A 17451-nucleotide genomic window follows, 5' to 3' on the forward strand; every position below is an offset into this window, starting at 1 on the left:
CCAAGTTATCTGCAAGAAGTCCCCGCAAAGTCCCACTGTTGGAAAAAAGACGTGCTGAAGAGGTTACAATCTGCCAAAGAGCACATTGACTGGCCTAAAGAGAAATGGCGCAACATTTTGTGGACTGATGAAAGTAAGATTGTTCTTTTTGGGTCTAGTGGGCGGAGACAGTTTGTCAGATGACCCCCAAACACTGAATTCAAGCCACAGTACACTGTGAAGACAGTGACGCATGGTGGTGCAAGCATCATGATATGGGGATGTTTCTCATACTATGGTGTTGGGCCTATTTATCGCATACCAGGGATCATGGATCAGTTTGAATCGGGGCGAACTGACCATTTGGAAACTCGGGCACTGCCTGAGGGCCTGGGGTCAGTAGGGGGCCCCATGAGATGCCCCTGCTACCTTTTTCATAGGCTTTTTTGAGTTTGAGCAAGGACACAGGGGCTCCATGATCCCCTGTTGCCCAGAGGCCCCATGAGTTGTCGGTCCGCCCCTGGTTTGAATACATCAGAATACTTGAAGAGGTCATGCTGCCTTATGCTGAAGAGGAAATGCCCTTGAAATGGGTGTTCCAACAAGACAACGACCCCAAACACACCAGTAAACGGGCAACATCTTGGTTCCAGACCAACAAGATTGACGTTATGGAGTGGCCAGCCCAATCCCCGGATCTTCATCCAATAGAAAACTTGTGGGGTGACATCAAAAATGCCATTTCTGAGGCCAAACCAAGAAATAGAGAAGAACTGTGGAATGTCGTCCAATCATCCTGGGCTGGAATACCTGATCACAGGGGCCAGAAGTTGGGTGACTCCATGCAACACAGATGTACAGCAGTTCTCAGAAACAGTGCGACTACAACCAAATATTCATGAAGTCATTCAAAGGAAAGCAAAATCTTCAAACATTTTTCAGTTTATATAGTGAATGTTTGAGCTTGTAAAGAAGAATACAAATACTGCTATTTTTTTGAACAATCTAATATTCACTTTTCTTCAATTTGTTTTAGAGGAACAACACAAATTTGATATATTTTTCTGTATGTTTTGATTTGGAATAGAATGTGTCGTGTTCCCAATGCATTTGTGTGTATGGAAATAAAAGCTATTAGAAGGATTTTCAGCTTTATTCACTTTTTTCAACACACTGCTATTATTTTGAACACAACTGTACATACTAGTGCAGTACCCTCCTAGATAGCTAGGGGGAGCTAGAGTCCTGATTGATAGAGAGGAGGGCTGAGTAGCAGTCTGGGTGCAATAATCAGGAAGTCAAATAGTGGTCAGGAGTGGAGAGGTTCTACAGGCCAGCCCCTCTGGAATTTCCCCTTTCTCTAGAGCTTTGGAGAAAGGCCTAGAGGCAATGGGTGGATCTGAGGAGAGGCTAGCTTGTACTCTTGAGGGATCCAAACAAATCCTCTGTCCAAGTATACCACGTCCACAGCCACCCCTCTGTCCAAGCATACCACAGCCACTCCCTTGTCTAAGATTTTGCTCACTTCCTCATAAAAAGAAATCAGATTTGTCTCACAACTTCTGTCTTTCATGAATCGATGCTGTCTGTTGCTTAAAATGTTTTTTTTCCCAACAAGAACTTGTCCATGTGTTTTGTTTTTTAATACCCTGCTACAAGTGGATGCAGGATGTTCAAACAAACACATGATGGCAGTGTCCTGCAGAACAGTGGCATTCACACTCTGTACAGCAGCCCCATGGATCTTGTATGCTGAACTGCAAAATCTAGCTAGGGAACAGTGTAGTAAAGAACTACATTTCCCAGAGGAGCTTGCGTGTGGGCGGGGAAGTATATATATATGAAAGCCTGAGAGATGTGACATAAAGTGAGAGGGGAGAGATCTGGAGAGAGGAGTGCATTGACTGTGGGAGGACCGGACGAGGCCGGTTAAAGAGAGAAAGACAAGAGACAAGGAGAATCTGCTGATCACTGACCTTGCCGCATCATGGAGAAAGCTAATCTGCTAGCAGGTAACCAGACGGAATGCTGCAGGCAGGACCGGAGAGTGTGTGGAGGCCTTATCGAAGGGGAGAGAGAAAACTGCCAAAATTAATTAAAAGCCATCCCATCATTATCAAGGACAGGGAACACTGACACCTGCTCCACCTTTGCTATTTTCCTGCACACAGTTGCGGACATTGCACACAGTTATTAGAAGTTGCGGCCTAGTTCCTTTCGCCACTATCATCTGATTACACTTAGCACAGCCTTACCATCAGAACTGATAGCAGGACAGTCGGTCCACAGGCCAAACCACCACTGTGTCACCATCATCATCAATTCACTCTGCTAAGGAGGCCATTTCCCTATTGCTCCAAAAGTCTTGTAGCCCAAAGAAGAGTTGCCCTGTGCCAACAATCCCTTTTACCAGATTGGCCCCTTGTTGCTTTAGACTCGGAAGTGACTAGTGCCCTAAAGGAACATTACATTTGTAATGCTTGCAGGGGGAGTGTTATTACACTGTTCCTCAGAGAGTTACAGTCCACACTTCTCTTCACTGTGCACAAACTGGGCCCTTAAACGTGAGTAGAAGACTCTTCATTGCATTTAAAGAACATTGGTTGTTTTGGGGTAAAGAGCTCTTTTCCTTATTTCAGGCCATCTCCTTGCCATCAGGTCCTGAGGGCCTAAAGCGAGCAAGTCTACCTAATAATCCTACCTGCTCACTGGGGACTTTTAAGACCACCTCAGGTTGAGGGTATTGGGTTAGTTTCTGAAAACTAGTGGGTTAGTTTTCCTTAAGTTCAAATCAACACAAGTAACAATTGATTTTACACATTCTAATTCTGTTCATGCTGTGTAACCAAGCCATATTGAAGTTTGCTATAAACCTCTTACTAGTTTACTTCAATCGGTGTGAGAATTCACTTTCTGGTGGTGATTTATTTCAGTTAAGAGTGTACTGTGATGTCAGCGGGGGTTGGGCTTTCAGAGTGGGGTCCAGATCCACAGGGAACCTGAAAACAATTCAGCAACTCCTAAGGGGGTAGTGATACATGTGGGGGCTTGTCCGGGATTTCCCTGGCCAGATAGTCTGTGAACCCCAGGAAGAAAGCATGGAACCCACGCAGATCACTGCATGGTACCAAGAGGAGAATGCCAGAATGGTGTGTGGTGCTGAGCCTCCCTGGAGATGACTGGACTGAAAAACTGAAAAGTGTACTGGGATGTCCAGGATGACATAGCTAGGGATGGAGAATTGGATCCCTCTATGACAGGTGATAGGGTTGCGTGGGGTCCCTGCCCCCACCCCCACCCCCATTATACTCCTGTCATTATTTGTATGTTGCAGTTGCACAGACCTGCTCAGTACTGCTCACCACACGATGGCCAGGAACAAGCTGCTGCCTCCACTTCCAGAGATAATGGCCTCCCCCACCTCCTATTTCCCCCCAACTCTGCCCTGTGTCACCGGCAAGAACTGCTCTGAATGGTGAGAGTAATGTGCTGCCCTTGGGTCTCTGCAGCCCGAGCAATGCCACCCGGACGCTGGCCAGGGACTAATTTTTGGTCTCCTTTAAATGTTGCGCATGGGGCGACTGCATCGGCTGCCCCCCCTCATGCTACGCCACTGGCAATTAGAGCCTCAAATGAGCTTCCGATCACCTAACATAACCATCCACTATTCAGTGTCAGGGGATCCCCCATTACTGCACATCTACTGTTCAGTGTTAGGAGGATCCCAAATTACTACACATCTACTATTCAGTGTCAGGAGATCCCCCATTACTACACATCTACTATTCAGTATCAGGGGGTCCCCCATGACTTCCTATGAGTACAGAGCTCTGATCAGCAGAGATAAATAGAATATCAGATACAATCCTCCCGTCCAATCACTAGCAATGCTGATGCCGGCCTCACACTGTCTGCTGATCCCATTCATGCTCCATACACAAGGAGATGATTGCACAATACGAGTCATGTCAGTGGTATTCTGTGCTCATCCTGTGTATGGAGATATCACCGTCTCTACACATGGAGGACAATATTGGGGGGTCTACTCCATTATAACATTTGTCTTATAAAATTCTATTTCCTGGAGATTTATAAAGCGATCGAATATAAATGATTCCAATAAAGAGAAATGAGTTCCATCCATGTAGAGAATAGTTCCATTCATTCCTGGGGGGGGGGGGATTAATTTCCTTCTGGTAACATTCTTCTCTTCTTCTACAGATTGGATGGTAATCACCTGACAGACAGTTCCTGCCCCCACCTGGCATCTGGAATAAGAAATAACCCGACACTGAGGACACTGGACCTGTCTGGTAACAATCTGGAGGGTCCTCATTTCAGGGATCTGATGGCGGCTCTGACAACAAGCCGGATAGAGGAATTACGGTGAGTATAACAGGACTGACTGAGACAATCATATTCTGGGACAGATTAACATTCAATTGTCTAAATCTTCGGATCTTCTCTAACTCTGTTATCAGCAATAAATTAGACTTTTTCTACATCTGGCCATAAGTGGATCAAATATGGACAGGTTTAGTAAGGACCAGCCGAGATCTGACCCATCTATGGGCAGGCTGGATGTACTGAAGTTGATCCGTCAATCACATTCAGTACAACCATCCTCTGGGACTTTTTGCATTCGATCACTGCTGGAGGTCTATAGCAGCTAACAGTGATCAGTGTTCTGCTGGCAGGGAAGGCTTCCTGTTGGCAGAACACAGTTGTGCGGCAGGAGTGATTCCCCCATCCATTCTGACTGTGTTGATGGGAGGATTGAGCAATTGTCTTTCTTTCCACCCGTAGTGGAAGGAAAGAATGTTGTATAGTCTGTAGGTTACTTAAAGCTCCCCACACACAGTACAATCTGATCTTACAATCTTCTTTACCTCCATTGCCTAATTGGATACAAACTGACTGGATACATTGGGTAGGTCCTAATATGATATAAAGTTGTACAAACAGCATAATATCAGATGGTAACATGGTGACCCTATAGACCAGTGATGGCGAACCCGTGGCACGCGTGTCACAGCCGGCACGCCGAGCCTTATCTGTGGGCACGCCAGGAGAATACCGTATTTTTCGCTCCATAAGACGCACTTTTTTTCCCCCAAAAAAGGGGGGAAAATGTCAGTGCGTCTTATGGAGCGAATATAGAGCGGCCGGTCCGGTATTTCCACTGCTGCCGTGTCAGAATACCGGGCCGGCCGCTCAGCTCTGCAGTGGGACCATACCTGTCCCTCTATCCAGCGGCGCGCTGTCTTCCCGGCTTCTGTAGTGTGCGTGACAGCCGGGTCCCAAGTGCGCATGCGCAAGAAGCAGTGCTCTTTGTGAATGGTAAGGCGGTACCTGGGACACATGACAGATCCCAGAAGCCGCCGGACCAATCACAAAGCGCAGCGCTTCTCGCGCATGCGCACTGGGCATCCGGCTGTCCGACGAGCGCCCACACTACAGAAGCCGGGAAGACAGCGCGCGGCTGGATAAAGGAACAGGTAAGATAAAAAAAAAACTCTGCGGAAGTAAGAGCGGGTACCTGTCAAATTCAGGTACCCGCTCCCCCTCCCTCCCCAAAGATCAGCAGTCATCTGTACTGTCCGCAGTCTCTGGTCATCCCTGTGCTTTCCGCAGTCTCTGGTCATCTCCTGTACTGTCCGCAGTCCCTGGTCATCCCTGTACTGTCCGCAGTCTCTGGTCATCTCCTGTACTGTCCGCAGTCTCTGGTCATCTCCTGTACTGTTCGCAGTCTCTGGTCATCTCCTGTACTGTGTCCACAGTCTCTGGTCATCTCCTGTACTGTGTCCGCAGTCTCCGGTCATCTCCTGTACTGTGTCCGCAGTCTCCGGTCATCTCCTGTACTGTCCGCAGTCTCTGGTCATCTCCTGTACTGTCTGCAGTCTCTGGTCATCTCCTGTACTGTGTCTGCAGTCTCTGGTCATCCCTGTACTGTGTCCGCAGTCTCTGGTCATCCCTGTACTGTCCGCAGTCTCTGGTCATCTCCTGTACTGTGTCCGCAGTCTCTGGTCATCCCTGTACACTGTCCGCAGTCTCTGGTCATCTCCTGTACTGTCCGCAGTCTCTGGTCATCTCCTGTACTGTTCGCAGTCTCTGGTCATCTCCTGTACTGTTCGCAGTCTCTGGTCATCTCCTGTATAATTGAAAGCTCTGTTATTGTGTTTTTCTTTTAAGACAAAAGCTGTTAATTAGTTTGCACTACTGTACGAGTTGTTTTTTCTAAACCAAAAGCTCGATATTCAGGTTTCATTGCAGTGTTGGCACTTTGAAAGAAATAAGTTGGTTTTGGGTTGCAGTTTGGGCACTCGGGCTCAAAAAGGTTCACCATCACTGCTATAGACTATAAAATGTAAACATTAAAGTGTTACTAAACCCACAACAGTACAATCAGTCTGTAGATGCAGTAAAGCATGCTTGTGATACTCACTGTGGAACCTAAGGGGTTAATCCTCTGCATTTTTGAAAAAGGCTGATTGATCCTTTCTGCTCTGTTCCTCCTTTTTTCAAGAGACCACCTCTTATCTTCTGATAAGACAGACTGATCCGTAGGCATTTTGCACATGCTCAGTTTAGTGTGTATTGCTAAAGAGGTTTATTTTTTTTTTCCTTGGGAGGGTAAATATGATCAGCACAGGGCCAATCAACCCTTTTCAGACAGAGATCAAGGGTTCTGCATCCTCCTAGAGCAGAAAGAAAATGCCTCCTACAAGCTTTAACTAGTGCTCTGCTGGACACTAATAGAAATCAAAAGACTGTTATATACTGCTGATGAGAAAAGGTATTTAGCAGTTTTTATTTACTAAAATAATTGCATTTCCTTGTGGTGTGTACTGTGGAAGACCAGATATATTGAATGCAGGGTCTGGGGAGACCAGATATAGTGAATGCGGGGTCCGTGGAGAGCGGATATAGTGAATGCAGGGTCCGGGGAGAGCAGATATAGTGAATGCGGGGTCCAGGGAGACTGGATATAGTGAATGCGGGGTCCGGGGAGAGCAGCTATAGTAAATGCGAGGTCCGGGGAGAGCAGATATAGTGAATGCAGGGTCCGTTGAGAGCGGATATCGTGAATGCAGGGTCCAGGGAGAGTGGATATAGTGAATGCAGGGTCCGGGGAGACCGGATATAGTGAATGCAGGGTCCGGGGAGAGCGGATATAGTGAATGCAGGGTCCAGGGAGACCGGATATAGTGAATGCAGGGTCCGGGGAGAGCGGATATAGTGAATGCGAGGTCCTTTGAGAATGGATATACTGAACGCAGGTTCCATGGAGAGCAGGAATAGTGAATGCGGGGTCCGGGGAGAGCGGAAATAGTGAATGCAGGGTCCGGGAAGAGCGGATATAGTGGATGCGGGTTCCGGGGAGAGCGGATATAGTGAATGCAGGGTCCGGGGAGAGCGGAAATAGTGAATGCAGGGTCCGGGGAGAGCGGATATAGTGAATGCGGGTTCCGGGGAGAGCGGATATAGTGAATGCGAGGTCCTGGGAGAGCGGATATAGTGAATGCAGGGTCCAGTGAGAGCGGATATAGTGAATGCAGGGTCCGGGGAAAGCAGATATAGTGAATGCAGGGTCTTGGGAGAGCGGATATAGTGAATGCAGGGTCCGGGGAGAGCGGATATAGTGAATGCAAGGTCCGGGGAGAGCGGATATAGTGAATGCGGGGTCCAGGGAGAGTGCATATAGTGAATGCAGGGTCCAGTGAGAGCGGATATAGTGAATGCAGGGTCCAGGGAAAGCAGATATAGTGAATGCAGGGTCCAGGGAGAGTGCATATAGTGAATGCGGGGTCCAGGGAGAGTGCATATAGTGAATGCAGGGTACAGTGAGAGCGGATATAGTGAATGCAAGGTCCTGGGAGAGCGGATATAGTGAATGCGGGGTCCAGGGAGAGTGCATATAGTGAATGCAGGGTCCAGTGAGAGTGGATATAGTGAATGCAGGGTTCGGGGTTTAGTAACACTCTACATTTAGTTTGGTATCCGTATAAATAGATGACATTAAAGATGCTCATACATGGGAGAATCTGATCTTAATGCAATGAGTGATCAGAGCATCAAACTAATTCTTTTCATCTGGCGTTCTATTCAGTTCCAGAAGATCTCCCCATTACTGAACATTTGTTACCTAGCGCCATGACGTCCTATGAGTACAGAGCTCTGATCAGCAGAGAGAAATAGAATATCAGATACAATCCTCCCGTCCAATCACTAGCAATGCTGATTCTGGCCTCACACTGTCTGCTGATCCCATTCATGCTCCATACACAAGGAGATGATTGCACAATACGAGTCATGTCAGTGGTATTCTGTGCTCATCCTGTGTATGGAGATATCACCGTCTCTACACATGGAGGACAATATTGGGGGGTCTACTCCATTATAACATTTGTCTTATAAAATTCTATTTCCTGGAGATTTATAAAGTGATGGAATATAAATGAGTCCAATAAAGAGAAATGAGTTCCATCCATGTAGAGAATAGTTCCATTCATTCCTGGGGGGGGTTCATTTTCTTCTGGTAACATTCTTCTCTTCTTCTACAGATTGTCCTATACTCACCTGACAGACAGTTCCTGCCCCCACCTGGCATCTGGAATAAGAAATAACCCGACACTGAGGACACTGGACCTGTCCTGGAACAATCTGGAGGGTCCTCATTTCAGGGATCTGATGGCGGCTCTGACAACAAGCCGGATAGAGGAATTACAGTGAGTATAACAGGATTATTTAAATAAAACCACTTCCTAAATAAATATACAAATTCAACTCCCCCACAGCACAATCAACACCTTCACCCCTGAAGATGTGTAAAATAATATAATACAGATAATACTACTAAATAGTTGGAAACTCCTCAATAACACACTACAAGTGAAGTCCAATCCCTAATAAGTCCACAAAATATAAACCATAGCCTTCCTGTGTAATCACAGTGAAAAATTGTGTCCAAAGGAAATATAAATCCAACGATTTCCACGATAAATGTCCCCTCAAAAAAAAGAAAAACATCACATAGTGCATTATCTTTTATAATCTACATATAAACATGTGACATCACTCAAGTGAGTATCCCATCAAAACTTTGCAGTGAAAAATAGTGAAAAAGTGTAAAAAAGAACTGTGAATGAAACGGTGAAACAACACTGTGTGTGTGAATCACTCTTCAGTGCCCAAACACAAGCCAACACAGTGTACACTTCTCATTATAGTAAGGAGTGGGTACCCTTACCAACAATCCCAAATAATCACGCCTATAATATAATCCAATAACTGGTGAGAAATGGCCCCCCTGTAGATCTCCACACGGCCTATACAGTCTCCATGGCACTACCTGGATTCATCAGCCATAGTACTCCATGTGTCCCCATACACCTCTTGGCCACCACCAGAGGGAGACTCCACTCCAATCCAGCTGGTCGACTGGACTGGTGGTGTTCAAGAGGTGTATGGGAGAATCTGAACTTAATGCAATGAGTGATCAGAACATCAAACAAATTCTCTTCATCTGGCGTGCTATTCAGTTCCGGAACTTCTCTCCATTACTGAACATTTGTTACCTAGCGCCATGACGTCCTATGAGTACAGAGCTCTGATCAGCAGAGATAAATAGAATATCAGATACAATCCTCCCGTCCAATCACTAGCAATGCTGATTCCGGCCTCACACTGTCTGCTGATCCCATTCATGCTCCATACACAAGGAGATGATAGCACAATACGAGTCATGTCAGTGGTATTCTGTGCTCATCCTGTGTATGGAGATATCACCGTCTCTACACCTGGAGGACAATATTGGGGGGTCTACTCCATTATAACATTTGTCATAAAATTCTATTTCCTGGAGATTTATAAAGTGATCAAATAAAAATGATTCCAATAAAGAGAAATGAGTTCCATCCATGTAGAGAATAGTTCCATTCATTCCTGGGGGGGGGGGGGGGGGATTCATTTCCTTCTGGTAACATTCTTCTCTTCTTCTACAGATTGTCCTCCAATCACCTGACAGACAGTTCCTGCCCCCACCTGGCATCTGGAATAAGAAATAACCCGACACTGAGGACACTGGACCTGTCTGTGAACAATCTGGAGGGTCCTCATTTCAGGGATCTGATGGCGGCTCTGACAACAAGCCGGATAGAGGAATTACAGTGAGTATAACAGGACTGACTGAGACAATCATATTCTGGGACAGATTAACATTCAATTGTCTAAATCTTCGGATCTTCTCTAACTCTGTTATCAGCAATAAATTAGACTTTTTATACATCTGGCCATAAGTGGATCAAATATGGACAGGTTTAGTAAGGACCAGCCGAGATCTGACCCATCTATGGGCAGGCTGGTTGTACTGAAGTTGATCCGTCAATCACATTCAGTACAACCGTCCTCTGGGACTTTTTGCATTCGATCACTGCTGGAGGTCTATAGCAGCTAACAGTGATCAGTGTTCTGCTGGCAGGGAAGGCTTCCTGTTGGCAGAACACAGTTGTGCGGCAGGAGTGATTCCCCCATCCATTCTGACTGTGTTGATGGGGGGATTGAGCAATTGTCTTTCTTTCCACCCGTAGTGGAAGGAAAGAATATTGTATAGTCTGTAGCTTACTTAAAGCTCCCCACACACAGTACAGTCTGATCTTACAATCTTCTTTACCTCCATTGCCTAATTGGATACAAACTGACTGGATACATTGGGTAGGTCCTCATATGATATAAAGTTGTACAAACAGCATAATATCAGATGGTAACATGGTGACCCTATAGACTATAAAATGTAAACATTAAAGTGTTACTAAACCCACAACAGTACAATCAGTCTGTAGATGCAGTAAAGCATGCTTGTTATACTCACTGTGGAACCTAAGGGGTTAATCCTCTGCATTGTGCAAAAAGGCCGATTGATCCTTTCTGCTCTGTTCCTCCTTTTTTTCAAGAGACTACCTCTTATCTTCTGATAAGACAGACTGATCTGTAGGCATTTTGCACATGCTCAGTTTAGTGTGTATTGCTAAAGGGGTTTATTTTTTTTTTCCTTGGGAGGGTGAATATGATCAGCACAGGGCCAATCAGCCCTTTCCAGACACAGATCAGGGCTTCTGCATACTCCTAGAGCAGAAAGAAAACGCCTCCTATAAGCTTTAACCAGTGCTCTGCTGGACACTAATAGAAATCAAAAGAGTGCTATATACTGCTGATGAGAAAAGGTATTTAGCAGTTTATATTTACTAAAATAATTGCATTTCCATGTTCTGTGTACTGTGGAAGACCGGATATATTGAATGCGGGGTCCGGGGAGACAAGATATAGTGAATGCGGGGTCTGGGGAGAGCAGATATAGTGAATGCGGGGTCCGGGGAGAGCGGATATAGTGAATGCAGTGTCCGGGGAGAGCGGATATAGTGAATGCAGGGTCCGGGGAGAGCGGATATAGTGAATGCAGGGTCCGGGGTTTAGTAACACTACATTTATTTTGGTATCTGTATAAATAGATGATATTAAAGATGCTCATACATGGGAGAATCTGATCTTAATGCAATGAGTGATCCAAACATCAAACAAATTCTCTTCATCTGGCGTGCTATTCAGTTCCGGAAGATCTCCCCATTACTGAACATTTGTTACCTAGCGCCATGACGTCCTATGAGTACAGAGCTCTGATCAGCAGAGATAAATAGAATATCAGATACAATCCTCCCGTCCAATCACTAGCAATGCTGATTCCGGCCTCACACTGTCTGCTGTTCCCATTCATGCTCCATACACAAGGAGATGATAGCACAATACGAGTCATGTCAGTGGTATTCTGTGCTCATCCTGTGTATGGAGATATCACCGTCTCTACACATGGAGGACAATATTGGGGGGTCTACTCCATCATAACATTTGTCTTATAAAATTCTATTTCCTGGAGATTTATAAAGTGATCGAATATAAATGATTCCAATAAAGAGAAATGAGTTCCATCCATGTAGAGAATAGTTCCATTCATTCCTGGGGGGGGGGGTTCATTTCCTTCTGGTAACATTCCTTTTTTCTACAGATTGCATGATAATCACCTGACAGGCAGTTTCTGCCCCCACCTGGCATCTGGAATAAGAAATAACCCGACACTGAGGACACTGGACCTCTCTAGGAACAATCTGGAGGGTCCTCATTTCAGGGATCTGATGGCGTCTCTGACAACAAGCCGAATAGAGGGATTACAGTGAGTATAACAGGATTATTTAAATAAAACCACTTCCTAAATAAATATACAAATTCAACTCCTCCACAGCACAATCACCACCTTCACCCCTGAAGATATGTAAAATAATATAATACAGAAAATGCTACTAAGTAGTTGGAAACTCCTCAATAACACACTACAAGTGAAGTCCAATCCCTAATAAGTCCACAAAATATAAACCATAGCCTTCCGGTGTAATCACAGTGAAAAATTGTGTCCAAAGGAAATATAAATCCTTCCAACGATTTCCACGATAAATGTCCCCTCAAAAAAAGAAAAACATCACATAGTGCATTATCTTTTATAATCTACATATAAACATGTGACATCACTCAAGTGAGTATCCCATCAAAACTTTGCAGTGAAAAATAGTGAAAAAGTGTAAAAAAGAACTGTGAATGAAACGGTGAAACAACACTCTGTGTGTGAATCACTCTTCAGTGCCCAAACACAAGCCAACACAGTGTACACTTCTCATTATAGTAAGCAGTGGGTACCCTTACCAACAATCCCAAATAATCACGCCTATAATATAATCCAATAACTGCTGAGAAATGGCCCCCCTGTAGATCTCCACACGGCCTATACAGTCTCCATGGCACTACCTGGATTCATCAGCCATAGTACTCCATGTGTCCCCATACACCTCTTGGACACCACCAGTCCAGTCAACCAGCTGGATTGGAGTGGAGTCTCCCTCTGGTGGTGGCCAAGAGGTGTATGGGGACACATGGAGTACTATGGCTGATGAATCCAGGTAGTGCCATGGAGACTGTATAGGCCGTGTGGAGATCTACAGGGGGGCCATTTCTCAGCAGTTATTGGATTATATTATAGGCGTGATTATTTGGGATTGTTGGTAAGGGTACCCACTCCTTACTATAATGAGAAGTGTACACTGTGTTGGCTTGTGTTTGGGCACTGAAGAGTGATTCACACACAGAGTGTTGTTTCACCGTTTCATTCACAGTTCTTTTTTACACTTTTTCACTATTTTTCACTGCAAAGTTTTGATGGGATACTCACTTGAGTGATGTCACATGTTTATATGTAGATTATAAAAGATAATGCACTATGTGATGTTTTTCTTTTTTTGAGGGGACATTTATCGTGGAAATCTTTGGAAGGATTTATATTTCCTTTGGACACAATTTTTCACTGTGATTACACAGGAAGACTATGGTTTATATTTTGTGGACTTATTAGGGATTGGACTTCACTTGTAGTGTGTTATTGAGGAGTTTCCAACTATTTAGTAGCATTTTCTGTATTATAACAGGACTGACTGAGACAATCATATTCTGGGACAGATTAACATTCAATTGTCTAAATCTTCGGATCTTCTCTAACTCTGTTATCAGCAATAAATTAGACTTTTTCTACATCTGGCCATAACTGGATCAAATATGGACAGGTTTAGTAAGGACCAGCCGAGATCTGACCCATCTATAGGCAGGCTGGTTGTACTGAAGTTGATCCGTCAATCACATTCAGTACAACCATCCTCTGGGACTTTTTGCATTTGATCACTGCTGGAGGTCTATAGCAGCTAACAGTGATCAGTGTTCTGCTGGCAGGGAAGGCTTCCTGTTGGCAGAACACAGTTGTGCGGCAGGAGTGATTCCCCCATCCATTCTGACTGTGTTGATGGGGGGATTGAGCAATTGTCTTTCTTTCCACCCGTAGTGGAAGGAAAGAATATTGTATAGTCTGTAGCTTACTTAAAGCTCCCCACACACAGTACAATCTGATCTTACAATCTTCTTTACCTCCATTGCCTAATTGGATACAAACTGACTGGATACATTGGGTAGGTCCTCATATGATATAAAGTTGTACAAACAGCATAATATCAGATGGTAACATGGTGACCCTATAGACTATAAAATGTAAACATTAAAGTGTTACTAAACCCACAACAGTACAATCAGTCTGTAGATGCAGTAAAGCATGCTTGTGATACTCACTGTGGAACCTAAGGGGTTAATCCTCTGCATTGTATAAAAAGGCTGATTGATCCTTTCTGCTCAGTTCCGCCCCTTTTTCAAACAAACAACTCTTATCTTATGATAAGACAGACTGAACCTTACTCATTTTGCACATGCTCAGTTTAGTGTGTATTTCTAGAGGCTTTTTTAGGGGGGGAGGGTACATGTGATCAACACAGAGCCAATCAGAACTGTCCAGACAGAGATCAAGTGTTCTGCATCCTCCTAGAGCAGAAAGAAAACTCCTCCTACAAGCTTTAACCAGTGCTTTGCTGGACACTGATAGAAATCAAAAGATTGCTATATACTGCTGAGAAAAGTTATTTAGCAGTTTATATTTACAAAAATAATTGCATTTCCATGTTGTGTTTACTATGGGAGACCAGATATAATAAATGCAGGGTCTGGGGAGACCAGATATAGTGAACGCAGGGTTCCGGGGAGAGTGGATATATTGAATACGGGGTCCAAGGAGAGCGGATATAGTGAATGTGGAGTCCATGGAGAGCGGATATAGTGAATGCGACGTCCTGGGAGAGCGGATATAGTGAATGCAGGGTCTGGGGAGAGCGGATATAATGAATGGAAGGTCAAGGGAGAGCGGAGATACAGTCAGGTCCATAAATATTGGGACATTGACACAATTCTAACATTTTTGGCTCTATACACCACCACAATGGATTTGAAATAAAACAAACAAGATGTGCTTTAACTGCAGACTGTCAGCTTTAATTTGAGGGTATTCACATCTAAATCAGGTGAACAGTGTAGGGATTACAACAGTTTGCATATGTGCCTCCCACTTTTAAGGGACCAAAAGTAATGGGACAGAATAATAATCATGAGTCAAACTTTCACTTTTTAATATTTGGTTGCAAATCCTTTGCAGTCAATGACAGCCTGAAGTGTGGAACGCATAGACATCACCAGACGCTGGGTTTCATCCCTGGTGATGCTCTGCCAGGCCTCTACTGCAACTGTCTTCAGTTCCTGCTTGTTCTTGGGGCATTTTCCCTTCAGTAAGTGAAATGCTCAATCGGATTCAGGTCAGGTGATTGACTTGGCCATTGCATAACATTCCACTTCTTTGGTTGCTTTTGCAGTATGCTTTGGGTCATTGTCCATCTGCACTGTGAAGCGGCGTCCAATGAGCTGTGAAGCATTTGGCTGAATATGAGCAGATAATATTCCCGAAACACTTCACAATTCATCTGTCAGCAGTCACATCATCAATAAATACAAGAGAAGCAGTTCCATTGGCAGCCATACATGCCCACGCCATGACACTACCACCACCATGCTTCACTGATGAGGTGGTATGCTTAGGATCATGAGCAGTTCCTTCTCCATACTCTTCTCTTCCCATCACTCTGGTACAAGTTGATGTCGGTCTCATCTGTCCATAGGATGTTGTTCCAGAACTGTGAAGGCTTTTTTAGATGTCGTTTGGCAAACTCTAATCTGGCCTTCCTGTTTTTGAGGCTCACCAATGGTTTCCATCTTGTGGTGAACCCTCTGTATTCACTCTGGTGAAGTCTTCTCTTGATTGGTGACTTTGACACACATACACCTACCTCCTGGAGAGTGTTCTTGATCTGGCCAACTGTTGTGAAGGGTGTTTTCTTCACCAGTGAAAGAATTCTTCGGTCATCCACCACAGTTGTTTTCCGTGGTCTTCCGGGTCTTTTGGTGTTGCTGAGCTCACCGGTGCGTTCCTTCTTTTTAAGAATGTTCCAAACAGTTGTTTTGGCCACGCCTAATGTTTTTGCTATCTCTCTGATGGGTTTGTTTTGTTTTTTCAGCCTAATGATGGCGTGCTTCACTGATAGTGACAGCTCTTTGGATCTCTTCTTGAGAGTTGACAGCAACAGATTCCAAATACAAATAGCACACTTGAAATGAACTCTGGACCTTTTATCTGATCATTGTAATTGGGATAATGAGGGAATAACACACACCTGGCCATGGAACAGCTGAGAAGCCAATTGTCCCATTACTTTTGGTCCCTTAACAAGTGGGAGGCATATATGAAACTGTTGTAATTCCTACACCGTTCACCTGATTTGGATGTAAATACCCTCAAATTAAAGCGGACAGTCTGCAGTTAAAGCACATCTTGTTCGTTTCATTTCAAATCCATTGTGGTGGTGTATAGAGCCAAAAATGTTAGAATTCTGTCCATGTTCCAATATTTATGCACCTGACTGTAGTTAATGTGGGGTCTTAAGAGAGCAGATCTAGTGAATGCGGGGTCCGGGGAGAGCGGATATAGTGAATGCAAGGTCCGGGGAGAGTGGATATAGTGAATGCAGGGTCCGGGGAGAGCGGATATAGTGAATGCAGGGTCCGGGGTTTAGTAACACTACATTTATTTTGGTATCTGTATAAATAGATGACACTAAAGATTCTCACACATGGGAGAATCTGATCTTAATGCAATGAGTGATCATAGCATCAAACAAATTCTTTTCTTTTTTTTTATAATTTAAATATTTATTTTAATTTTCCATTTTAAATACATTTCATCAACACAATGTAGATATATATATATATAAATATATTCTATAATATTATAATATCCAACATTTCTACTTTATTTACTCTATACAACATTTCCCTCCCGCCTCCACCCCCCACCCCAAATCCCCTCTGCCTATCCTACCTTTTCTCTACATCTTCTTATATCAGCAAGGGAAGTTTTTCTGTTGTTTTCTTTATTCTTTCCTATACTTCATATATAATCTAGCTTTTTCCCAGTTCTCCCATTTCCCATAATAAGCCTCCATCCTATCTTCTTGGATATGACACAACCTTTCCATCTTTTTGATCTGCTCAACTCTTTCAATCCAGTCCTCTTCCTTCGGTATCTCTATTCGCCGCCAGAACTTGGGTATTAGAGCTTTTGCAGCGTTTATATAGTGCCATATCCCTGATTTTTTATATTTATTTACTGTTATATCCATATTATGCAAAATACATACTTCTGGATCTAGATCTATATCTATTTCTGTCAATTTTCCTATCAAGTGGATTATTGTTTTCCAGAATATCTGGATTTTTGAGCATCCCCACCATATATGGTATATTGTGCCGACTTCTCCACATCCCCTCCAACACAGTGGTGAACTCTCTCCACATATCTTATTTTCTACATTTGGTGTAATGTGCCATCTTATCAAAGACTTATAGTTTATCTCTACTTCTCTCATAGAAACGTTCTCGTGAATTAATCTATACATC

The 17451-nt window shown here is 44.1% G+C and overlaps 1 protein-coding gene across 1 annotated transcript in view; it reads left to right on the forward strand.

Moving 5' to 3' along the window:
• The window catches only part of LOC149433836 (NACHT, LRR and PYD domains-containing protein 12-like), a gene marked incomplete at its 5' end in the record, with an annotated part of 66126 nt that overhangs the window by 19890 nt on the left and 28785 nt on the right, over positions 1-17451 (forward strand). The window contains 3 exons of the mRNA XM_089664380.1: positions 8544-8708; positions 9984-10148; positions 12038-12202. Coding sequence (XP_089520506.1) covers positions 8544-8708; positions 9984-10148; positions 12038-12202 — 495 coding nt within the window. The remainder of the gene's footprint in view (positions 1-8543; positions 8709-9983; positions 10149-12037; positions 12203-17451) is intronic.

Source organism: Staurois parvus, unplaced genomic scaffold, assembly GCF_062004578.1.
Source record: "Staurois parvus isolate SC_StPar_1 unplaced genomic scaffold, SC_StPar_1.0 ptg001903l, whole genome shotgun sequence".
Classification (NCBI taxonomy): Eukaryota; Metazoa; Chordata; class Amphibia; order Anura; family Ranidae; genus Staurois; species Staurois parvus.